General features: G+C 44.3%; 1 protein-coding gene across 3 annotated transcripts in view; it reads right to left on the minus strand.

Annotated features, from left to right (window-relative positions):
- Positions 1-517: 517 nt before the first annotated feature.
- The window catches only part of Plcl2 (phospholipase C like 2), a 167,200-nt gene continuing 143,198 nt past the window's right edge, over positions 518-24,519 (minus strand). For all 3 annotated transcript variants that reach the window (XM_085833346.1, XM_029471172.2, XM_029471173.2), the window contains 2 exons: positions 18,433-18,542; positions 518-1,292 (listed from right to left, as the gene is read on the minus strand). In XM_085833346.1, the coding sequence (XP_085689472.1) occupies positions 1,113-1,292; positions 18,433-18,542 (290 nt within the window). In that variant the 3' untranslated portion in view covers positions 518-1,112. The remainder of the gene's footprint in view (positions 1,293-18,432; positions 18,543-24,519) is intronic.

Raw genomic sequence — 24,519 nt, forward strand, 5'->3', positions numbered from 1 at the left:
CAGTTGCAGGCCACCTATTATATAAGTGGATGTCCCAATAGCTGACCAAACCAACGCCCACTGAACACTTAGAACCTCTCTCTTCCAAAGGGAGACAAAGTGTGGCTTGTGGGAAGCATTAGATTGCAGGATTCTTGACTCTCAAAAATACCATGAAGTTTCACTGGTTTCGAAATAAAAGATCAGACTAAAAAATTAACTGGTCCAGGTGCCCTTCACTATGAAGGAGAAAGATTCTCAGATGGAACTGAGGCATTGGTCATTGGTGGCTCCGCAGGGAAGTATGACCTTCCCCCACTCGATTCTGCTCACAATTGCAGGCAGCATGGCACCCTTGGCTGGGGGGTGGGGTGACTCATGTCTGCAGAGGTGAGTGTGGGGTCTGAGCTTGCATCACAACCATCCTAAAAGCCAGACAGCGACTCAGGTGACTTACATTTAGCAGTCATTTAACAAGTAATTGGCTTCTTGAAAGAGAACAGGTTTTAAAAGTTAAAGTTTCACTAAAAGCATGTACTGCTATTGGAGAAATATCATAAAAGATATCTTTAATGTGACCACTACATCATACAATGAAAAACTATGTACAAGGTGCGGCTTCCACCCGGCTGCCCATGCTGACACAGCACATCTTCAGCCAGGCAGCCTTAGTCACACTGCACATTGCCCTCAGCTCCTGGGTTCTTACATTCTGCTTAGTAAATATGGCTCAGCAAGCACGCCTCTGCAGCGCCAAGACTGGCAAGCACACACAGTGAGGTGTGCACATTCACCGTTTCACCAATAAATACAAACTCAACAATCCAATCCAGTTCCCCCTGAGTGAGGGAACTGCCTGTTTCTGCTGGAATACGGCAAAGCACTGCTCTTCACAGTGGGACTCAGGGTGTTTTGTATACAAAGACAGCATGTTTGGGCCAGGATAGAGTTTCTTGTTAAAGAGTTTATTTGCCTTCACACGTGGGTTGCTACATACATTCACAGCAGTGATGGACTGCAGTTGGGTATTCCAGTTGTGCTCCGACAGACATCCCAGCTCTCATCTTCATCAGTGAGCCAGTGCGCCTGCTGACTGGTTCTTGGTGGGAAGTCCACAGTGACTGGGAGGACCCTTAGTCTCCATTTTCATCACTGGCTTTCTCGGGGATGGCTTCTAGGCTCCGGCGTGGTTTCTGGGCCTCGGAGTTTTCAGTGCCTGGTTTGTTCAGTCCACAGGAAACAGCTGCAAAATGGATCTGCTTCAGGTTCTCCAGGGTCTCATTCTTAGCATATTTCAGAAGATCCGCTTGCCCCTAGAACAGAACATGTAATTAAACAGCATTAGACAGACAGAATGTTGCTGGACACCATCACAACCATTCTGCAGACATATAGGCATTGTGATTTGGCAGAGGGAGGCTTGGTTTTTATTGTTACCACATCTGAGGAGGTCGATTTTAGTCAGAAGGAGATGCGTTCACCATTGCACTCCACAGTCCTCTGCCTTTCTGCATTTCCATGTAAGACGTGAACACATCTCTACTACACTGCAACTATTCTCTAGACCGTTACACCATATTTTTCAAGGATGAGACTACCTAACCAACCTTGGTTGTTCCTTTTAATGTTCATTTTAATAAGTAATAAAAAAAGTGTTCAAACTCATGAGCCTCTGGGACCATTCCACATTTAAGGTATCACATGCAAATATAAGCCAATTGCCATGGTAGATCAGTGGCACAGCTGCCTGAAAGTTGTACAGGATACTGGTGACATGGGCATTTTGAGTGCCTCCTGCTCCTGTAAGTAACTCCAGTAAGTCACTGGTTCTTCCAGCTGCACTTGAATCAGATCTTTGGTTCATCACCGCGTTTGCCTGGTGGAAAGGGGATTCCGCATAAAAGGTCATGTAGCAGTATGAAGTCAGAGAAGGACACACACTATTGAGTGGTCCCGTGTGTCTAGTTTGTGCCCTTTCCCCAAACTTACCTGCTGACTTATAGTATCAGAAGCAGGAAGTAACATTTGTCCAGTGTGCCCCTTAGTTCTGTCACTTTACGTATACGGATGAGAAAAGGTGGCAGGACTGGGGCACAGTGGGTCACTGTCTGAGCTGACAATGGCTCTGTGCAGTTTGTCTACTCTGTCAGTCTTGCCTCTGGAGGCTGGGTGGCCTTGTGCAGCTTAGGGTGCTGAGGAGCACCGCTGCAGCTCGAACACATCTCCTGTCCCTCGCCGACAGGTCTTCCCATTATACTCCTGCCTTTTCCCCTTACTCTTTCTTTTTAAGACAGGGCCTCATGTAGCCCATGCTGGCCTTTAACTCACTATACAGCAGAGGTTGCCCCCAGATTCCTGATCTTCCTGTCCCAAGCTCTGGGATTCTGACCATGTTCTTGGTTTTCTTCCTCCTCTTGTTCACTAATCTGGCTGGGCATTTTCTCAGTTGAGGTTCCCTATGCCCAGATGACTGTAGTTTGTGTAAAGTTGACACCACAGCAACATAAAACAAACAGAACACAGTTCCAGGCATTTTATTAATTACTTGTTAAATTTTCAGATAATATATATATATAAGCAATGGACCCGTGAACAAAACAAGTCTTTTCCCACTTGTTATTAGCTGCCCTTCTGTGTTAGTGCACTAGCCAGGACTTCTAATGCCACGCTGAAAGCAGGTGATGTAATTACAGGACAGCCCTGATGTGCTGCGGATCTTTAAGGGGAGCTCTGGGACTCTTACCACAGAGTGCCACATCAGCTGTGGGCTGTGCAGATGTTCTTAGTGGTGTTGGAGTCCCTCCTTCTTACCACAAGGACTAAGAATGGGCGCTGGATTTCATGTCAGATTTCTTTTCTGCAGCTACTGCTATAACTGTGCAATGTTTCTTTAGCCTACTGATGTGACATATTACACAAATTAATTTTTTCAAGCTGAGTCAGCTTTGCATATCCAATATAGATTCCCCTGTCCATGACATATACATTTTTAAATTTTACCTATATCCATGAAAAATATTGGTTTATAGTGTTTTTTTTTTTCTTGCAAAGTCCTCTGCTTTAAGTATTAGGATAATGCTGGTCTTATAAGACTGTTTTGGAAGACTATACTTTGGAGGAATTTGTCCATTCTCCATACAAAGTTTGTGGGCATAGAATAGTTTATGATATTATTTTGATATCCTCATACTGTCCACAGGATCTGAAATCCTTATATGTTCCCCACTAGTAATTTTTGTCATTTCCCCCCTCAGCCTAGATTGTGGTTTATTGATTTTATTATGTTTTTTTTTAAACAGCTCTTTGTTTTGAAAATTTTAAAAATTCATTTACTGTCTTCCTTCTTTGGTTACTACTTGAATATTACTTTTGTTACTGAAGACTAGTTGGTCTTTAGTGAAAACGCCTTCTATGGCTTGACATGTTCTGGACTGGGCTCCTGATGCCTGCGTTCTCCCTCCTCAAGCTTCCCTTCAGTTAGAGCACCCTTGTTCTCAATGTCACCTGAAGCAAAGCCCCAGTGTCACCACCAGCTCCCTGCCTGCCCCTCCCCCGCTGCCCCTGTAAGATGCAACTCTGCAGTGACTTTGAGTCAAGTGCTTACAGTAGCTGCATCCCTTCTCACTGCCCCGCTGCACTCTAAGCCACTGCCATGTTTCTCTAACCACGGGACTGGAACATTCCTTATCTTCCCTTTCAACATCACAGCCAGAGAGAGCCAACTATGACCCAGCCATAAAATACCTTCTCTCAGCTTAAAACCTGTCAGTGGCTCTGCAGTAGCTCAGAGTGAGGGTCAAAGTCCTTATTGGTGGCCCTATGACATGCCCCACAGCTGGCATTCTATCCCCATATCTCCTGCCTTGTTCACTTGGCCCTCACCAGTCTAGGCCACTAAACATGGCTCACACACACAGCAGGTCTTCTTCATGCAGGCCTTCCATGGGCAGAGTGAACCAGAGCTCAGTGCTCATTGCCTGGCCTGACCTCCTCAGGCCACGACTCGTGTGTGTGTGTGTGTGTGTGTGTGTGTGTGTGTGTATTTCTGATCATCACTAGATCCTCTTAGCCTAGCACATTATATGGTAAGTGGTCAGCAAGTGTCTGTTGAATGGAAATAAATTACAGGCATGCAGGCCTCCTCCAGAACACCTGGCTCTGTCCCTTCTGCCTGTAACTCTGATTAGCAGACACTTTATTCTATGTGCACACAATGAGAAGCAGTGTAGGCTGTGTGGCTTGCTCTTCTTCAGCACAGATGTACCATGTGATGAAGAACAACTTTAAAAACAAAAATTCCCGAAAGACATAGAATAATGTGCAGTAGCAGGGTTCATGGACACTTTTGTTTCCCAAGTTCAGAGGGCCATTATGGCATCTGAAACAGATCCCGTGCGTGCCCAATCACATCCATGTGGCAGAAAACTAAGCCTCAGTGGCAGCACGTCTGAGCATGGCAGCAGCTGAACCTGGCCCGACGCTGCTCTGTGCAGTGTCAGAAATAAACTGTCTGAGTTCAGCTTCCCAGTGAGAAGAAGAGGGATCCCGAGCAGCCAGTGTTTGCCAAGGTGTGCTCATGGCCAGTGCTTCACACCTGTGAAGAGCAAGGACTTTAACACTACTGCCACCGACAAAGGGTGACTAGTTTTGAAGTCATCTGGAGGCTTTATAGGGTTTTTAGTTGAGAAATCTCAAACTGTGTTCAGTTTCATAGTCTGTTTTGAATTGTGTAACTTACTCTGTTTGGGTTTTATCTAGAAAGAGCTCTAATACATTTAGGTCAAAATGTTGAAGGTTCTCACTTTGGCCCACAAAGCAACCTTTAAAAGTAACTGCAGAAAGAATTCTACCAGGCTTCAGAGATGAGCTACAACTGATCCTCAAACTCTTCAAAAAGAGAGAAACAGAGGGATCGGTCCTAAGATCCTCCTTGAAGCAGCAGCATCCGAATACACAAATGAGGGGAAGACACGTGAGTCCAGCTTCAGGCTGGGCTCCCTGCTGAACACAGCCCCAGACACCCCCCAATAAATACTAGCCATATATCAAAAAGAACATCAATCATGAGCAAACTGGCTTTGCCCTGAAAATGCAGGGTTTGTTAAAAATACTAAGTCAATAAATACATCATATAAATGAACTTGAAGATAAAAGTCACATAATCATCTAAAAATGGCTAAGACATTAAAAATGTTCATTATGCTTAGCAGTTAGGGAAATAAAAGTCAGAATAACTTTGAGAGTTCATCTTACACCAGTCAGAATACAAAGATCAATAAAACAATGGCCAACAAATGCTGGTGAGGCTATGGAGAAAGAGGAGCCGCATTCACTGTTGGTGAAAATGCAAATTGGTGTAGCCACTCTGAAAATTAGTGTGGAGAACCCCAAAAAGTTAAAAATAGGCCAACCATCTGACCCATTTATATAGCCCTTGGCATGTGCCTCAAGGACCCAACATCCTACTGCATAGACATTTCTCACAATAGATAGGAAATGGAAACACCCTAAATGGCCTTCAGCAGACAATGAATAATGAAACTATGGGGCATATATACTACAGAATACTATCCAACTGTAAGGAAAAGTGAAATTGTGAAACTTACAAGCAGAGGGACCTAGAAATGGTTACACTGAGTGATGTCTATGGTTTATAGCCCCAAATCTTCAGCTATGATTATACAACATGGAATAAACACAGAGACCAGGATAGCATAAGGGACTGCAGATGTCAGAAGCAGGGGAGCTGACAGGAATGACAGGGTACAGTTGATACAAGGTGGGGAATGGACAAACAGCTAAGGGTAGGAATGGAGGGGGCAACACAGAAGGTAGATGTACCAAATGGAAGTTGTTTATTAACACAATGAGTCATACTATTTTATAGTCTCTAAAATTTATAATATGTGTGTATATATACACATGCACACATTCTATGTAATTTTAGGTAAATATGTGAATAACTTGATTTTCTAAGGCCTTTCCAAACATCTTTGGTATTATTGGCCCCTCCTCCCTAGGGCTTCTGGCTAAGTGCACAAAAATAAACTGCACTGACCTTCTTATCCCCTGGGAATGCAGAGAAGAACACAGACGACTGTGGCAACAATCCCATCCACTTCCTGGAGACAATGCCAACTCGGGCTGAGGCCCTGGGGCACTAAAGCCTAGTGAAGGCAGACAACTGTCCAGGGACATACAGACCTAGCACATGTGTGTTAGCATTCCTTCTAGGCTCTGCCCAACAGTTACCTGGGAACAGCTAGGTAGGCCTGGCTTCCTATAAAAGGGGCTGTTTGGCCCTTCCTCTCCCTTTGAACTCTGCCCCTTCAATCTCTGACCTCTTTCTCCATCTCTCCCCTTCCCCCGCACCTCTCTACATGTTTCCAGCCAGCCTTGTCTCTCCTCTCCCTCTCCCTGTCTTTCTGTCTCTACTCTCTTCTCAATTCCCTTTCCCATGCCCTAAATAAACTCTATTCTCTACTAAACCTGTCTTATGGTCTCAGCATGGGCCCGCCGAGGCTCCCCTCCCACTTCACCATACCTTACTGAACAAAACATATCCTGGCCTTCTTTTTTTTATAAAACACAACAACATATGCTGGTCCCTGCCTATTGACTATATCTGTATGCATCTAATTTTCCCACCACAGAATTGGGTTTTATCTCTCCTCAAGAGACCATTTGTGTCCCTCTGAGATGATGACATGCAGTGTAGCTGCTATGCTATTTCTCATCTGAGTGTCTTCTGCAATACAAACCAGACAACTGAGACTGCAAACCCAACACACATCTTCTGATGGGACATTATATAGCAGGCACTCACAACCATGGTGCCTCTTAGTAAATATTTTCTGGTTACTGCTGCAGGGGTCGGGAGACTCATCTACAAGTGAGTCTGCTTCAATTTACTACTTCATAAGCATTGAGAAGCACAAGCCAAATGGCCAAACCTCCTTAGAGAGCTACGAACAAAACTATGGAGACAGGACCAGGTCAGTGGTTGACAGGTATCGGGGACATGTGGGGAGGACACAGAGGATGCTTAGAGCACTGGAATAAGGTGCAGATCCTGTGTGACACAGTAATGGACACAATCAAACCATGAAGTCATGCAACTTAAATGTGTATAATCAAAAATGCATTTTATGAATGGTAGGCTGGCAATGGGACTCAGGGATAAAGTGCTTGTCTAGCATGTGTGTGAAGCCCTGGTTCAGTCTCTAGAACTGAAAAAGGGCGTAGGGGAACAATGGGACCATGTTGCTATAGACAATACAGATTGTTCAAATCTATCCTACGCGCAATGCTGAGGGAACCTTAGCTTGAATTATGGTCTTTGAGGAGCCATGGCATGTCAATGGAGGCTCTGCAATGACTGCAAAAAGCATATCATTCTCGTGGGGAGGATGAAGAGGTGATACATGCAACAGGCAGGATGTGGGACACCTCCCAACACTGCTCTCAACTTTGCTGTGAACCTAAAGATTGCAATAGAGAAATAAATGAACTTTTAAAAATGTCCTGAGAACTATCTAATATGCCCTGTTAATGTTTTACAGCTTATTTTTATGTGCATGGGTATTTGGTCTGCAGGTATGCATATCTTTGGGCCATGTGTGTGTAGTACCTAGAGTCCCAAGGGAGGGTTTGGTCACCTAGAACTGCAATTACAGATAGTTGTGAGCTGTTACATGGGTGCTGGGACTCCAAACCAGATCCCTTGGAAATGTGGGCAGTTCTGAGCCACTGTTCCAGCTGTCAGTACATTTCTTTCATCCACAATTGAAAGTGGCTCAGAAGGGCTCTGAATTGTAATTATCAAGTAACTGAAGCCATAAAGCCTATATTATGTCAGAGACAAAACAACAAAGCCTTCTGGGAAGGCTAGCGACTGTTCACTGAATGACTACCTGGTGTGTGCTGAGGTTGGCATTTGTAAAGACCGCTCCTGGCAGTTTCATGACTATGAAGATGGTACTCTTCTGGTCCTGATAGCTAAGAAGCTGAATTTAGACAAGTCAGGGACTTTGGACAAGACAGAATCTAAACAGCAAATTACACTAGAATACAACCCACTTTCTAAGTGTGTGCCTTATGTTCCTTTCAAGTCACCATAGGCCTCTACCTAAAGAGAGCTGAACCCCACTCACTGAATGCAGCATTGTGAAGCACATAAAACAGAATTTCTACCATTTCTATGTATTCAGCATATGCATCCTTCCCATGATGTAAATACTGAAATGGAGAATTCCATCTCCTTTGTGTTGAATGAGCAATGAGTGAATGGGAGGGCAGGGCTATGGGAGCTCTGGCTATGGGCTGCAAAGCATCCCTCACCATCCTATCTTGGGGAAGGCTAAAGCCAAGCACAATAATCAGAAAGGTCTCCTATTAGTCAGGCTTACTTCCAATTGAAGTCTCACTAAACCTCACACTTGAAACAAGATTACCCAACGTCAAAGTAACCTTCAGCTAGAGTACCAGGGCACATGCTTTTCTATAGGCCGTGAGAACTGTCTAAATGTGCCCTGTGTCTTCCATCCCATGGTTTTCCCGCACAGGCACTTACGGCTGTGCACACAGGGCTGAACGTGCATTAGTAGTGAAAGGTGGGAGCTTTCTCTCTGCCCCGCTTACATCTATAGCAGCTCTGCAAGAGGCAGTAGAAGGCACTGGGGAAGAATGAAAATAATACACTGTGTTCTGGCTTCAGCTGTTTCTCTCAATCTAAAGAGATAGCTTATTGTATGTGCAGATCTTCATCATACAAGAATGATGGAGACTTTGTTCAACTTTGTTCTGTAGTCTTAAGACTCCCACCACCACTTCCGGTCTCTAATCTGTAGTTATCCTTCAACTTACAAAAGCGCTATAAAACTTCAAATTAAGAAACCAATTTAATTTAAATCCAGAAGAAATGCCGTTCTCCCAAGAAAACAATCTCCTGTTTCATTCACCTAAGATGGAGGTTCCCAGGCAGCATTACAGAGGAGGTAGTTTGAGCTGGGCCTAGACAGGAGAGCAGGGAAGGAACTTGGCAAGTCCAAGGACTTTTGGGAATCATGACTTCTACCCAGCTGTCCCCGTGACCCCAGGAAATATTACCACCAAGTCCAGCCATTGCAGGGCACCATGGTGTCTAGACTATAATGTTTTCTAAACCGGCTCTGACTCATGCCCCTGTCATGGATCTGTCATAGGGAAGGCAGCCTCATCCACTGGCATTCTGGTGACAGGTTGGGAGGAGGCTTCAGGAGCAGCTGGACCACGGAAGTGAGCCACAGCTTGGACCCAGAAAGCAGGAAATCAGGGAGAGCTTCCAGACCAAGATCCAGGAGGAAAGGGAGAGGGTCTGCAGAGTGAGGAGTGCCCAGGATCAGCTCTGTACCTCCGACAGTACTAGGAGAAGCCACACACACACACACACACACACACAGCAAGCCCTTAGGTGAGATGCCAGCCAAGTGAAATCTGCTCCATTTTCTAAGCCATGTGAGCTCCCAATGAAGCAAAGCCTTCCCCTGGCCCTGACCACCACCACATGGATCAGGAAAACCACCCAGCTGAGCACAGCTAATGTATAGAATAATGGGGGGGGTTAAGCCCCCAATTTTGAAGTAGTTTGTTACATAGCAACATGAAACTGGAGCTGCCAGTGAAGGCATCCATCTTTTGGCTACAGGGATTAGGGCTGGGTAAGAACTAATATGAGGAGGCCTGTCACTGTGGGACTGCTGGTCTAGAATTAAAGGCTGGGCTGAGCCAGCAAATACCACAGGGTACACTTACTACAGAGCTCATGAAGAGCAGTTGCAGAAGACCAAGGAGAGGCTGAGCTATAACACAGTAGGAACTGTGTGAACAGGAGCTAGCTAGCCATGAAGAATGGAGAGATGCCAGAGCTAAGCCGGCACAACCCTGGAACTAGAGGACACAGATGCTCTCGGTCACCAGGGCTTCTGACAGCTTTCTGGCCCTCTGAGGCAAGAATGCAGTGTTTTGATCCGAGTTCCCTGTGGTCTCTCATGATTTCCTGTGAGTGCCAACACTTTCAGCCCGTTCTCTGCCAGCTAGTCTTGGTGAATTTCTGTTCCTGGTAACCAGCTACACCAGGACTTTTCCACCTTGAGATTCTGCCATCAAAAGCACAGCAATGAACATGCATGGTAACTGCTCTCAGGGAGAGATTACTTCAGGGAGGACAGAAGAAAGATCGATCAACTCCCCACAGTGCTGGTGGGAAATGAGCCACAGAAGTCCCTCCCCACATTCCTGATACAGAGTGAAACCAGTAAGAACAGAACCAAGTTAAAACCACAGCAGCAGCCAGACTGAGCAGGAAGTGGCCAACTAAGGAACAGGGACCTGTTACACAGCTCCGCCCGGATGGCCTCCTGCTCAGGTCACCTAAGAGCTGCGACTGCAGGCATGTGCTACTACACTACACTGAGAAGCGATAAAAATACAGGAAACTCTTTCTTATACTCAACCGAACTAGGGAGGGACACAGTTAATGATGGTTCTTCAATCTTTTGTTTATAGAGCGGAGTTAAAAACAATTGGATAGAAAGAGAAGAGACAAGTGACCCTGGTCCAATTCAAAGCTAGAAAACCACTGTACACACACACACACACACACACACACCACACACACACACACACACACACAATGGCACCACCACAGAGAAGCAGCACCTGAGTATCTGAGAAGGAACCAAGCAAGAGGTAGCATGTAAAAAATACACCACCATTTAAGAAAATTATAGCCGGGCGCGATGGCGCACACCTTTAATCCCAGCACTAGGGAGGCAGAAGCAGGCGGATTTCTGATTTTGAGGCCAGCCTGGTCTACAGAGTGAGTTCCAGGATAGCCAGGGCTACACAGAGAAACCCTGCCTCAAAAAACCAAACCAAACCAAACCAAACCAACCAACCAAACAAACAAAAAGAAAATTATAAAAAAGATGTTCACTCTCCTCCATTCACTAACAGAGCTATGCTAACAATTCGAAGTGCTGACAAACACTTCAAGTCCATCAAACCAGCTGCACTAAGGCCAGTGTGAACATGAACGTGGGTTGTGTTGCTGCTTGCACACTGTGTTGATGGTTCCACATGAGGTCTGACACATAGTACCTGTGAGGTGCATCTGGCTTGAGTTTGCACTCAGTGTTCACCCACTAAGGGATACAATGCAAGGACTTGTATGTAAATGCCCACAGGAGCTTTGTGCAGGGGACAATGAGTAGAACACCAAGATGGTAATAGACCTGGGCAGGGCAACCACAGATGCTTTCTTCTCTCCATATTTCAAACCCATTTTCAAAACTGGAAAGCTAAATAAGCAAGAAAAGATTTAAAACAAAACAAAACAAAAAAAAAAAAATGAGGAAGAGAAAGTCACCCTGGGTTAGGAGTCAAGGAAACATGGCCTGAGGGCTGGCCAGCTGGAGTTAGTTAGGAGCAGCCCAGATGAAACCTAGTGAGTAATAACTAGGGGTTATTGATAGGAAAGTAAATTCTAATAGCACGGGGTATGTAATAATAGTATAGAATAGGAATCTGCCCAGCTCTTGTGATGTTTAAGGCTTATTGTAAATCTAAAGCTTGTGTGTGCCTTTTATCCAGGAGCTAAAATGGTCCCAGGCAGGGCATAACCCCTGGATCGTGACTACATTTTCTACAACATAAAACAACAACAAAAAACCCAAGTGAACACCGTCGGACTTTCTTACTTTAACTTTTTACCAGCAGGCACCTCTTGTGAGCATAACTAAAGATTCCCTGCTTGGCCTTGGCCAGAAGTAGGTAGTGCCTGCCCCTTCTGTGGTTCAGATGAGAAGGGTGAAGCCCAAGGAAAGATGTGTTGCCCCTAAAGCAACGGGGCCTCAAAATCAGAAGAACTTAATATCAGAAGAACTTAATGCAAGCGGCTCATCGCCACTGTAACTCTAGCTCCCAATGTCCCCTTCTGACTTCCACAGGCACCAAACATGCACATGGTTACATATACATGCATCAGGCAAACACTCACTCACATAATAAATAAATAAATAAATAAATCCAAACCAAGCACAGAGGCACCACGTGCAGCATCCTAGCAAAACGTAAAAGACCTTACTTGTTACCCAACCCCACGCATTTCTTTTCTCATAAACGCAAGCCCGAGGTAATCTCTTCTCTAGACATAATTCAAAAGGCTCCTCTGGCACAGCTGTTCTTTCCCATCGCCGACCTTTGAGATACTGCATATTGTGCTGTCTCGCAGTAGACACAGAAGGCTCCCATTTCAGTGACTCTAGCATAGCACTCCCTCAAGCTTAGGACATTTAAAAAGCAGACCCGGGGCACTCAGGAAAACGGGAGCCAGGCTTCAGCAGGCTGGAGTGGGCACCACAGTTCTGTTTCTGCTGTTGCTGTTCGTTTGCTTTTTAACAGTGTCTTTCTACATAGCTCAAGCTGATCCCAAGTGTGCGACTCCCAAGCCTCAGCCTCCATGAGGTCCTAGACAGCAGGCTAGGGGACAACACATGCACCTGGCCCATTTCTGCATTTCTAGTGAAGAAATCCAGAGTCCACCCTAAAACAGGGTACCCTGGTAGTTCAAAATTAAGGCCCCTGAAGAGTAGCAGATGCTGAAGAGGTTTCTGAAGTTGCCATATCTGTCTAAAGATCAGACTCTTGAAAGAATAATGCAGCTGCCTTTGCCACTTCTCTCGCTGCCATGGACTAACCTCGGATCAGCAGGAGAAAGAAGAAACACACTACTCAGATCAGCGCACGAGTCCCTGTCTATGTCTAGCCCACTTGGTTCCAGGCACTTTTTATGATCTGAGCCCCAGGGCTGCTCATTTACCTAGAACGGTTTACTGCCCCTCACAGTTTAGACTCCAGTTTTGCCCCCTCCATCACGAGGAAGTAGGTATAAGCGCCTGGATCACACTGGGCTATGGGGGAGCAACACTCTGTGACGGCCCTCCGTGCACAGCACGTGGGCTTGTTAAACCCTCTTGTTTATTACAGCAGAGCTGCCGCGGCTGTTCCTTTTATCTCACACTGACAAGCTCCAACCTGAGGTCTAGCTAGCTACTTGGCTTCTGAACTACACTACAAGTCTGTATTTCCCTATAATAAAATAAAAGCAAAGAGAAGTTTGTTTCTCCCTTAGAGCTTAAAGTACCATACTCTATTTCTGAGCGTACAGGAGACCTGTGATCCACCCCTCCACCTCCCGGCAGCAACTTGTAAAGCCAAATCCCTTTTTGTTATACATTCGCATGTCTGTTATATATTCTAAACACAACACACACACACACACACACACACACCCCTTCTGTAGGAAGATAAGAAGGTAAGTGCTTGAATACACGAAAATGATTTTGTAATCATAAAAATGATCGAGAGTTTAACATGAGAAAGTATAAATTGGCTAGCTTTGAAAATACCCTTTATTAAGTTAAATCAGCAAAATCAGTTGCAGGAAGATGCAGCTTGATAATGTCTTTAAAGCTGTATTTTAAACTGAGCATAAAGTTTGGAGGGTGGGTGTTGTGGGCTTGGTCTAGTGCTGATTGTACTATGTTAATCTAAGTCCCCCAGACTGCACAAGAAATCCACACATCTTCATGATACTGAGGGTCCCTCCCCTAGTTGGTTTTGATTGGTAAGTAAAGTTGCTGGCAGCCAATGGCTGGGCAGGAGACAGAGGCAGGCCTTTTAGGATTCCCTGGGCAAGGGATGGAGGAAGAAGGCGGGAGAGATCTGCCATGCTGGGAGGAGAACCAAGACACCATGCCTGAGAAGGTGTGGAACAGAGAACATAGCTTCCATGTAGGAGCCAGGGGGATGCAGCATGACTGGGTCTAGGGCAGCAAAGATGGAACTTAGATTTTAGTAAGTAATAACTTGTTGCAGGATTTTTCCTGTCCTATCACATTGGGCAGCAGGAGGCCTGTGATTGGACAGGGAAAAGGGAGGCGGAGCTAAGAGTTGCAGAGACAGAGAATGGCTCAGGGAAGGAGGAGGAAGGCCAACATGGAGGCAGATGTGAACCAGCGTGGCTTTAACCAGCCACAGGTAGTTATGATATCATAAGGTTTGAATAATTGGGATAAAGCTGTCATCATTATCAACTGTTTCTGAAATTATTGTATTGGTATCTTGTAAATTGAGAATTTATTAATACATAAATCTGACTGTTTAATTACAAGGTTCAAGAGTTTTGACTTACTTGGTTGATGGGTGGTGTGGTGGCTGATCGTGGGGTGGACACTCACTGCGGAAAGCTTATCAGTCCAGCCCCTCTGGGGAATTGGCATAAGAGAATCTGGCGGCAGAGAGGGGCACTGCAGCCCTGCTGGAGAGTTGGTGGGTAGAGACAGAGCCAGCAGGACCGCAGTGGGGCTGAGAGTTGGTGGCACATGCGCAGGAATGTGTTGGTCCTTTTTAAAAATATTTCCTGCAACAGTAACTCAGGAATATTGGGGAGGATTAGCCATATGGAGGTTAGGAAGTGGCACAGCCATTGAGCTGTTTAAGGCATATAAAAATATAAAGGCTGTGTGTGTGTCTTTCTCTCATTCAGGAATATAAAGCATTGAAGTGGGTAGTGATGAGCACTGTGTTGGGATCATGTGGGTAGCATTAATTGGGCACAGCTATAGGTGAGTACCTGAGGATAATTTTACATGTGGTTGTCCAGGGCCAAAAATGCTTCTGCGACATTCCCAAGCACTTGGAAGAATGTTAATAGTTAATACATGTACCATATCATCTTCAAATCATTCCATGTTACATATGCCATAGGAAAAATTCTAGAATATACATCGAACAGCCGAAACTAAGTTCCTCTGGATGCTAGAATTAGGTCTCATTATTCTTAATATGATTTTATAATGATCACATATTACTCATAAAGAAAATTAATTTTAAAGCATTCATATTGAAGTAAGATAGCTATAGGCCTCTCACATGAAGGAAGTTTCTTACAACAGGTACCTGAGCCACTGTGGGAGGTGTGGTGTTGTCAGTAATTCCTGTGACCTTACTAAGGCTTCACTGTCTGACACCACAAGGCAGAAATGCAATCCAAGGGGAAGAGCTGAAAGCGGTATTCAGAGTTTAAAGGCTCATGCCCGTCCAGTCTGCACTCTGCTTTGTGTTCCTAGTTGAGGGCGTGAGCTGCCTGCTCTGGCTGCCTTGGGTGCCTGCTGTCATGCTTCCTAGGCCTGCCCATCTGGAACTGTGAGCCAAAATGAACTCTTACTTCCATGAGTCAATTTGGTCATGATATTTTGTTACAGGAACAGAACAATAACTACTATGGGATGGTACCAGGAAGTGAGCTTCTGCGGTGTAGAACCACACCACGTTGTCTTATGAAGGAACATGCAAGACTGTAAAATGTTGGCCTAGAGAAGAGTTAAATGCTATAAGCAAAGCACCCAGCCAATGGCTCTCATTTCCCTGCCTCTGCAGTTAATCCAGGCTGTACACACCCATCTAAAGATTTATAGCCCTGGGTGAGAGAGAACACGAGATGTTTGTTTTTCTAGTTCTGGGTTATCTTTCTTAATATGGCCCTTTCACGTTCTATCCGTTTACCAGAAAGGTTCATAATTTCATTTTTCATTACAGCTAAGTAGTTTTCTGCAGTATATATATATATATATATATATATATATACTGCAGAATACAGTATATATATATATATATATATATATATAGTACGCATATGTATATGTGTATGTACGTGTATATGTATACATATATATAGTCACTTTCACTGCCCACTCCTCAGCTGTATGACTTGTGGCTTGTTTCCATTTCTTAGCTATTGTGAATTGAGCAGTCATGAATACAGAATAGCAAGGACCTATGGAGGATGATATCGAGTCCTTTGGGCACATGCCCATGGGCTCTCTAATTAGATATAAGACCTGCTCCACAAGAGTAGGTAGTGGAAGGCTAACCAACTATCAAGGGCTAGTGAGATCATGGATCTTAAGAGAGAACCTATGACCACCACTCTACTAAACCAGCATAAGCCCTAACTACACTTTAAATATTTATCCTTACACCCACAGATAAATATAGTCCTTACTTCCTATCAAAGAAACTACTCTCTGCAACAGACAGAGACCAGTACAGAAAACTACAATCGAAATAGAGAGTTGAGAATCTCAGAACCAGCTGATACATCTACCATAGAACTCCTACACCAAAGGCTCAGGGATAGTTGCAGAAAAGAGGCAGAAAGATTAACAACCAAGGGAACAGTGGGGTTCTGTGAGGCCATATCTCCTAGGACTGTCAGGAGCTACATCCACAAAGGCTTACCAGCATGACTGCCAAATCAGGAGCTAACAAGGATGGTGTGACACCAACAGACATGGTAACATATAGAGGGAAAAGCTTCCACGGCCTAACTCTGCACAAAAACTACAGGCAACTATGGTCTTCCTGGAGGAGCACACAGTTTGTTATCCAATACATCAAACAGTCATCCTTGGAAATGTGCATGCCGGTGACACTAGACGGAGCATGTTATGTATGTAGGAATATGTGTATTTATGTATTGGGAAAATGTGTATCCATACACACATATGTTTATAACAATGTTTAATGAAAAAAAAAAAGAGGTCATGAATTTGAAAGAGAGCAAGAATTCCTTCTTGTTCATATAGATTCCTATATGGGGGCGGGGTAGAGGGAGAAAAGAGGAGGGAAATGATGTAATTATAATTGTAATATCAAAAGAAATACCTTTTAAAAGCTGTTCTAGTCCTAGTCTCTTTCGGGAGCACTGAGTGGTGCTGGAAGCTGTGTGTGCACCCTTAGACAACAGTACAACCCACTCCTCATCAGAGAAACCTCTCTTCCCCCAGAGACCACTACAGAAATGCAGTTTCAGAGGGGATCAATAACCGCAGCTCAGCTACAGATCATTGCCTGTGCTTTTGTAGCAAAGATTCTGGCTGCTTTGTGCCTGAGCCCCAAGAAGTTACCTGCAGCTACTTTAAAAATGTATGGACTAATGTTTTTTGGCCAGAAGAAATTTCAAGACAGATAATGTTGAGTCTATGGCATTGTTATTACTAAAAATACTTAGGCAGCTTTACAATGAAAATGAGCAAGTAGAGCAGAAAAAAAAATACAAAATGCAGTCAGGAAAAAAACACTAGGAAGCTTAATGGGACAAAAAGAAAGGTTTGTGTGGAAGAGACTGTAACTGTCAAAGAGAATACCGAGGGTAAGGTTCGGCCTGCTCTGAACTGGAAAAAGGAAAGACCCCACCTAACTAAATCTCCAACAGGTCAAAGAGAGCCTACACATTTTCTGCTTCTAGAAAGCAACTGAATAAAAGCACTACTGCTAATGTGATTCACGAGACCAAGGTCCACCCCACGCCGGCAGCTAACCTTGGGAGTGTCCTTAGAGGCACAAAGGATGCAGAAGGAAAGCAGCCATGCATTCCTCTTCCCCAGCTTCAGGGAGCCTCTCAAGCCAGGCAGCATGTGAGCACGTGGCAGGAGAATCCCTCTGTAACAACCTGAGGGTGAAGAGGACCTGAGGCCATTACAGGCAGCTGTGAAAGCAAAGCTTGGGATGCAATGCAGACCCCAAGGTGCTGGAGATGACAAAGCTGTGGGGGATCTGCCAAGGACAGATGAATACAGGGAGTGGAACCAGCCCAAGGGAGGGGCTTGTTGGGGTATGTTGGGGACAGCAAAGCTGGAGGGGCTGTGCCATCAAAGCTCTTTAAAACTAAAGTCCCTGAAAATGGACATGGAACTATGGGATCTGGCATTTTACCTGCTGGGATTCAGACTGGTTCAGAATTTCCTCCTCATGTCCCCATTCCTCCCTTTGAAATGGTAATGTATATTCTCTGCCATGATATGCTAGATATACATAATTTTACTTTTATTTTACAGGAGTTACAGCTAGAAATTGTTTTTTAATTTCAGAAGATTTTGGACTTTTAAACAATGTTGAGATTGTGAAAGACTATGGGGAATTTTGGAGCTGAACGAAATTAATTTTGCATTATGATATGGCCATGAGCCTATGGAAACCAAAGATTGGAATGTGATGGTTTAGATGAGAAATATCCTTCACCGGCTCAGACATTTGGACACTTGGTTCCCACTGGTAGCACTGTTCAGAGAGCTTTAGAAGATGTGGCCTTACTGGAAAAAAAAATATGATACTAGGGGTGGGTTTTGAAATTTTACAGCTTTGTTCCACTTCTATATTGCTTCCTTTGTTTCAAATCTGTGGATAGAGATATGGGCTCTCAGCCTCCTGTCTGGCCATCATTTTTGCTTGCTACCTTGCATCCCTGCCATAATGGACTCAGCCCTCTGAAATGCTAAGCAGCATCAATTCTCTAAGTCGCCTTGGTCAAGGATCTTTACCATAGCAACAGAAAAGCAAGTAACACAGTACCTTTAAGATTGTAATATTCCAGGTAAAGCTCTCCACTGCCTTCTGTAGTTTCCGTTCCTTCAGCCCCTCCTTGGTGCCTATGCTGTGCAAGTGTTCATGAAACTCCATGGCTGAGAGAGATAAAAACAGACGGAGGTTATTGTTTCCCTATGCTATATAGGTGGTAATGAACTCGCAGCACGTATTTCCTAGATATATCTAGGACAATCCAAGCCGCACTGGAATTTCATAAGTGTGTCTATTTAAGAACACGATGAGAGGGAACACAGATGACTCAACCCATCCACGGTGGGGGGTGTCTTTGAGGGTGGCCGACGAGTGCTCCTCACAGGTCTGCAGGTGGTTACTTCTACTGCTCTTACTTTAGGTACAGGCTGCCAACAACCATGCAAAGGAACTAAGGCTGGCCCAGGGATCTGGAGTGTCAGAGGCAAGTTTCATCTACTAAGGACCAGCACTGGCGCAGGACGTGGACAGTGCAAAGATGCACACTTGCTGCCGGTGAACATCAGGCCTAGCTGCTGGAAAGGGGAGAAGAAGCGCCACCATTCATTACTCTGTGATTCTTTACACAGTTGACTTAGTCAAGTGACTAACCTTTTCAAAAACAGCCTCTGTAGATGGGTGCTCACAGCAATAATGGAAGAGTCTTTCTTTTATTTGGAGTCACTATAACTCATAGGTTGTTTATTTATTTATTTATTTACTCCCCTATCGTCAGTCAGTCATTCCACCACTGGGCAACGAGACCCCTTCAAAACAAGACCTACACAATTCTTAAACAATCGATTGTCTTTGATACCTCCCTTGCTTTCTAGAAAAAGATACTCTAATTTCCAAATACATTCTTCATTCCAGACTTCCCAGGGCTAGTTATTTTCTCCAAGGATAGTGTATACATGCCTCTGTGTGTGTGTGTGTGTGTGTGTGTGTGTGTGTGTGTGAGAGAGAGAGAGAGAGAGAGAGAGAGAGAGTCAGAGAGAAAGACACATATGTGCATAAGTGTATTATATCTGTATTTTGATCATATTCACTGCCTAACTCCTCCCAGAGTCACCCTCCACTTGCATACCACTGCATTCAGTTTATATTGTCCATCTACTCCTAGACTTGGAACCCACCCTGGAGTGTGTTTACCCGATCAGGGCAGGGATCACATCATTAAACAAGAATGACTCCCTTTTTGCTGCAGCCATCAAATACCAATACTTTTCAACTAGTGGTGGCATTTTGTACCCACCTTCCTTACTCCATTCTGGAATCTTCTCTGGGTTCTGCCTGCTGCCAAAACTGCTGTAAGTTTGAATGGGAGTATCCCCATAAACTTCCATATTTGAGAACTGGGAGGTGTGTCACCAGGGGTGATATTTGAGGTTTCCAAAGAGCCCTTTATTCCAGTCGGTTCTTCTTTCTGCCTCTGCTTTGAGGATTGCATGTGAACTCGAAGCTATTGCCCCAACACCATGCCTGCCTGACGCTTTGCTCCCCATATTATGGGCACGGACTCTACGCCTTTAAAATGTTCGTAAGCCCTCAAACCCTTTCTTTTATAAGTTGCTTTGGTCGTGGTATCTCTTCATAGCAAGAGAATAGTAATTCATACAAGACTTATGAACATTTTAAAAGAGATCCTGAATCCTGGTGAGTTCAGGCCAGCCTGGTCTATGGAGTTAGTTCTAGAACAGCAAGGGCTACACAGAGAAATTCTGTCTTGAGAAACAAAATAAAACAAAACAGCATAAAAAAAAAGGAAAGAAGGAAGGAAGGAAGGAAGGAAGGAAGGAAGGAAGGGAGGGAGGGAGGGAGGGAGGGAGGGAGGGAGGGAGGGAGGGAGGGAGGGAGGGAAAAAAGAAAAAGAGATCTTACCAGTACTTTGGATTCAAATTTAATTAAAAATGTTTTTACATAACTTTTGAAAATTCATGCTTATTTTTCCTTTTTAGGTGGAAAAAACCTCGCTAAGTTTCCCGTGCTGGACTGCCTAGAGCCTGCAATCCTCCTACCTCAGCCCTCAGAATAGGCAGCCGTGTGCCACTGTACCCGACTTCTGTGCCATTTCAGTCATGTTCACTTTCTGGTTGAGTATTGTATCGTCTAAACCCTTCCTATATGATAGCATTTCCAAACAACTCTCTGCAGTGACTGACAACTGTCTCTCAAAAAACTGACACACAGGGCTGGAGTGACTATCAGCGCTGTACTCTATCAGAGGATCTGGGTTTGATTCTCAGCACCCATATGGTGGCTCATAACAATCTGTTACTCTACTTCTATAGGACCTAATACCTGCCTCTGGTCTTGGAGAGCACCAGGAATGTAGATAATACCCAGGCACATATATGCAGGAAAACATCCATATACATAAAGTAAAAAAATACTTTTTAAAAGCTGACAAATTTAAAGTGACTACAATAAGTTGCCAATTTAGTATTTTTTTTCTGTTTTTCCCACATTTAAAAGTATCTATGGAGCAGTGATCTAAATTCTTAATTCTTACTCTTCTTAAGAGTAGCTAGAAAAATCCACCCCAACACCAGCCATTCTGTTTATTCACCCTCTGCTCTGCTAACAAGGCACCCAGGAGCATCCCAAAGGGATTAACTGAACCCAGTCCTCTCTGGTGCTGTGAAGAGCTCAGACAATGAGCTGCATGCTTCACCAGGTTTTTTGTTTTGTTTTGTTTTGTTTTGTTTTGTTTTGTTTTGTTTTACAGACTAAAGGAAAATAAGACACAGAAGAAAAAAAAAAGCAGCAAGGCTGGCAGCTAGATGGGAAAATGGCTTGTTGTGCCAGTGTAAGGAACCACATGTGGTCACAAGGACTCTTGCTCAAAAGCCAACTGTGCTGTCATAGACTCGCAAGTCTCACACTGGGGAATGGGCAAGAGGACTCTGGGACTAGCTGGCCAGACAGACTTGTCTGCTCAGTGAGTTCCAGGCCAGTAAGTGACACTATCTCAAAACACAAGTGAACAGCAGTAGAGGAACTTGGGAGTGACCTCTGGCCTCCATGTAAATGCACACTCATATATGTGCCTGCCCACATGAATGTGTACACACACACACACACACACACACACCTTGATTATAACAGGAATTCCTCTAGTAAGACATAGGGAGCCTTCTAGTAGACATAAAGGACTTGTTTGGGTTGGGTATTAAGTAATTTTCCGATTTCCAAATATTTATCACAAAGAACTACTCAATTTAAAAAAAAAGGAGTCCTATCTTATCAAGAAACTTAAAAACAGGGTTCCTTCTCCTTTTATAAAACGATTCTGTTTAAGACAGTGCAAGGTCAACAGTGACTGTAAAACTCAGAAAAGCAAATGTTAAGACCAAGTCATCCAGCCTGCCCCAGCTGTTTGAAAACTCCTCGTTGTTTAATTGTAGGAAAGAGAAGGGCATTGGGAAGAAGGAGTGGGCTGGGAGAGGGGGTGAGTCTGTGGCTCCTGGACAGGTAAGGAGAGGGAACTGCAGCCACTCAGATACTCCACAGAGCATGAAGCTCTGAGAGTGGGGCCTCACTGAAAAGTTACAAACCTCAGCCCCCACATTGCACCTAAAACGCAGAGGTTCTCCCTCTAGGAGTCTATGGTTAAGATGCTGGGACAGGTGCAGACGCAGGCATTTTTAGCACGTTAAGAGGGCAGGGCTAGGGATTTCTTGGAGGACAGCTGGGCTAGGAGAGTAAGGAGCTAAGTCAGGCTAGAGAGATGTGTATTAGGGCTAGGCTCAGGGATAATACTTGAAGCTCCAGAAATGACAAGACCACCAATCCTGTCTGTCCTTCAAGGGAAGGGGGCAGGAAGTGAGGAGGGCGGGTAAGGGTCTACTTTTTCTTTCTACTCACTGCCTACTTCACATGGACATGATTTTTAAGTGATCTTGAACAGTGTTCTCTATGTTCTCCCTTATTAAAAGATTCTAACATAAAACCTAATGAGGAGCACGTACTTCAAGAGGTAAAGAGGAGCTTTTTGCCATGTGGGTTTTTAAAGAGAACTTTCCTATTTGTGTCAGTTAGTAGATAATGATCTATGACATAAAAGTCAGGGAATCTCACCATTTCGGATAATGAGAGTAATTCTTGATTGCTGAAGTTAAAACATCATCTGGTTATGTATTGATGACATACCACTGGTAAGCAATTTGATGACATGCCATGCTATATTGTAATAAAGCTCATTATTCAAACATGCCAATTACTTTGCAAGAATGGCCACAGAGCTCTAGGTCCATAAACAGCAAACTAAGAATGGTAGCTTGTGTTTAAGCAATCAGCATAACTATTCATAATTTTGTTAGGGAACACAATGGCAAAGTTATTAGATATCATACAGCCAAGATGGCAACAATATTAAAACAGTGACACAAAAATATATAACAATGGCTTTGACATAAGCACCAAAATATGTGTATGTGTAATACCAAGATAGCATTTTTGTACTAGAAGGCATGTCATACAGAAGATAAGACAGCCATGTGGCACAATATAAAACTTTACAAGATAAATAGATTATTTAAAAATTATTTTAATCTCATAAAATAAACTAAAAATAATGAATCAGACGAATTTACATTTCAGAAAATCTAAGGAAGTGACTCTGTGATTTTAAGTAACCATATACAAGTTAACAGCCAATCCCTCTCGCATGAATCTTTGAGGACTAAGGCTGAGTGTCTCTTATCAGCAGACTACAGGTCATCCAGAGCCTGGGACATAAGCAGGGTGCGAATAGCACAGCTCAGTGATGACTGCTGGCAGGCAGGGCCAGGGCCTCTCAGTTTGCCTGACTCTTCTGGTCAGGTGGCTCTTACTCTCTGGCATGCGAGCTTTCTCTGCACTCACGCTCAGCAGTTGTACCTTTCCCCGTGGCCCTGGATTACAGTTGTTTGAGTGGCAGTCCCTCAACTCTCACACTGAGGTAGTACCCACCACACAGGTTTTAAATAAGGCTTGTTTAGTAGAGTCTTTACGGATGGATCTTAAAAGCATAGGAAGATTAGGAACTCTCCAAAATAGCTTCTGCTGGGCTAGGAAGAAGCCCAGAAACACTGGGAACACTCCATCAGTGACACCTCTGAGTTGTCACCAGTGAGAAACGATGCACACTAAGAGGCCTTGGTGAAGGAGGCCTGTCTCCTCCTCTGCAGCATTAGGAACTGAAACAGAGGCCCTTCCAGCTTCAAAGCTTAAGTATTTTTCACAAGATTATAGATAAGAAAACATAGATAGTTTAAAAACTGGAATTTTGTTTAGCCCGAGAAAATTACTCTGGCAGTCATCTGCAAAATCAGTATTAGGAGCTTTATAGCATGTGTGAGAGCCTAAGGAGCCTTGGTACCCTCAGAGAGCACTCTCTGGAGAGGGGCAGACGGCTGCTGCTGCTGCCTCTGCTGCTGCTGCTGCGTGGACAGTGAGAAGCAGCCTGCGGTTCAGAAAGAGAAACCAGGTCAACAATAATGGCGGACAGGGACATAGCTCCTTGTATCATTTTACTTCCAAAACGCTCTTCCGGAACACATTTGCCATAATTTTGTACATTTCAGAGGCACATAAAACTTGTCACATTATCTTGGAGTTAATTCTTAACAAAATAATTATGTTTCTCCTGTTGGTCTATATCCCAAACACTAGTTTGGTTTCAACTAAATGACATAAATGACTGAAAGTACAACTCGTCATGTTTCCTTTAAAGGGAAAAGTACACCAGGGAACACCAGTTAGAGAGGCCAGAGCAGATGTAACAGCACAGCACTGTTAGCTGATCAGACGAAAGGATGGACCATCCAGAGACTACCCCACCCGGGGATCCATCCCATAATCAGCCACCAAACCCAGACACTACTGCATACGCCTACAAGATTTTGCTGACAGGCCCCTGATATAGCTGTCTCGTGTGAGGCTATGCCAGGGCCTGGCAAATACAGAAGTGGATGCTCACAGTCATCTATTGGATGGAACACAGGGCTCCCAATGGAAGAGCTAGAGAAAGTATCCAAGGAGCTAAAGGGGTCTGTAACCCTATAGGTGGAACAACAATATGAACTAACCAGTACCCCCCGGAGCTCATGTCTCTAGCTG

The sequence above is a fragment of the Mus caroli genome, unplaced genomic scaffold (assembly GCF_978045245.1).
Source record: "Mus caroli unplaced genomic scaffold, Mus_caroli_1 scaffold_18, whole genome shotgun sequence".
Classification (NCBI taxonomy): Eukaryota; Metazoa; Chordata; class Mammalia; order Rodentia; family Muridae; genus Mus; species Mus caroli.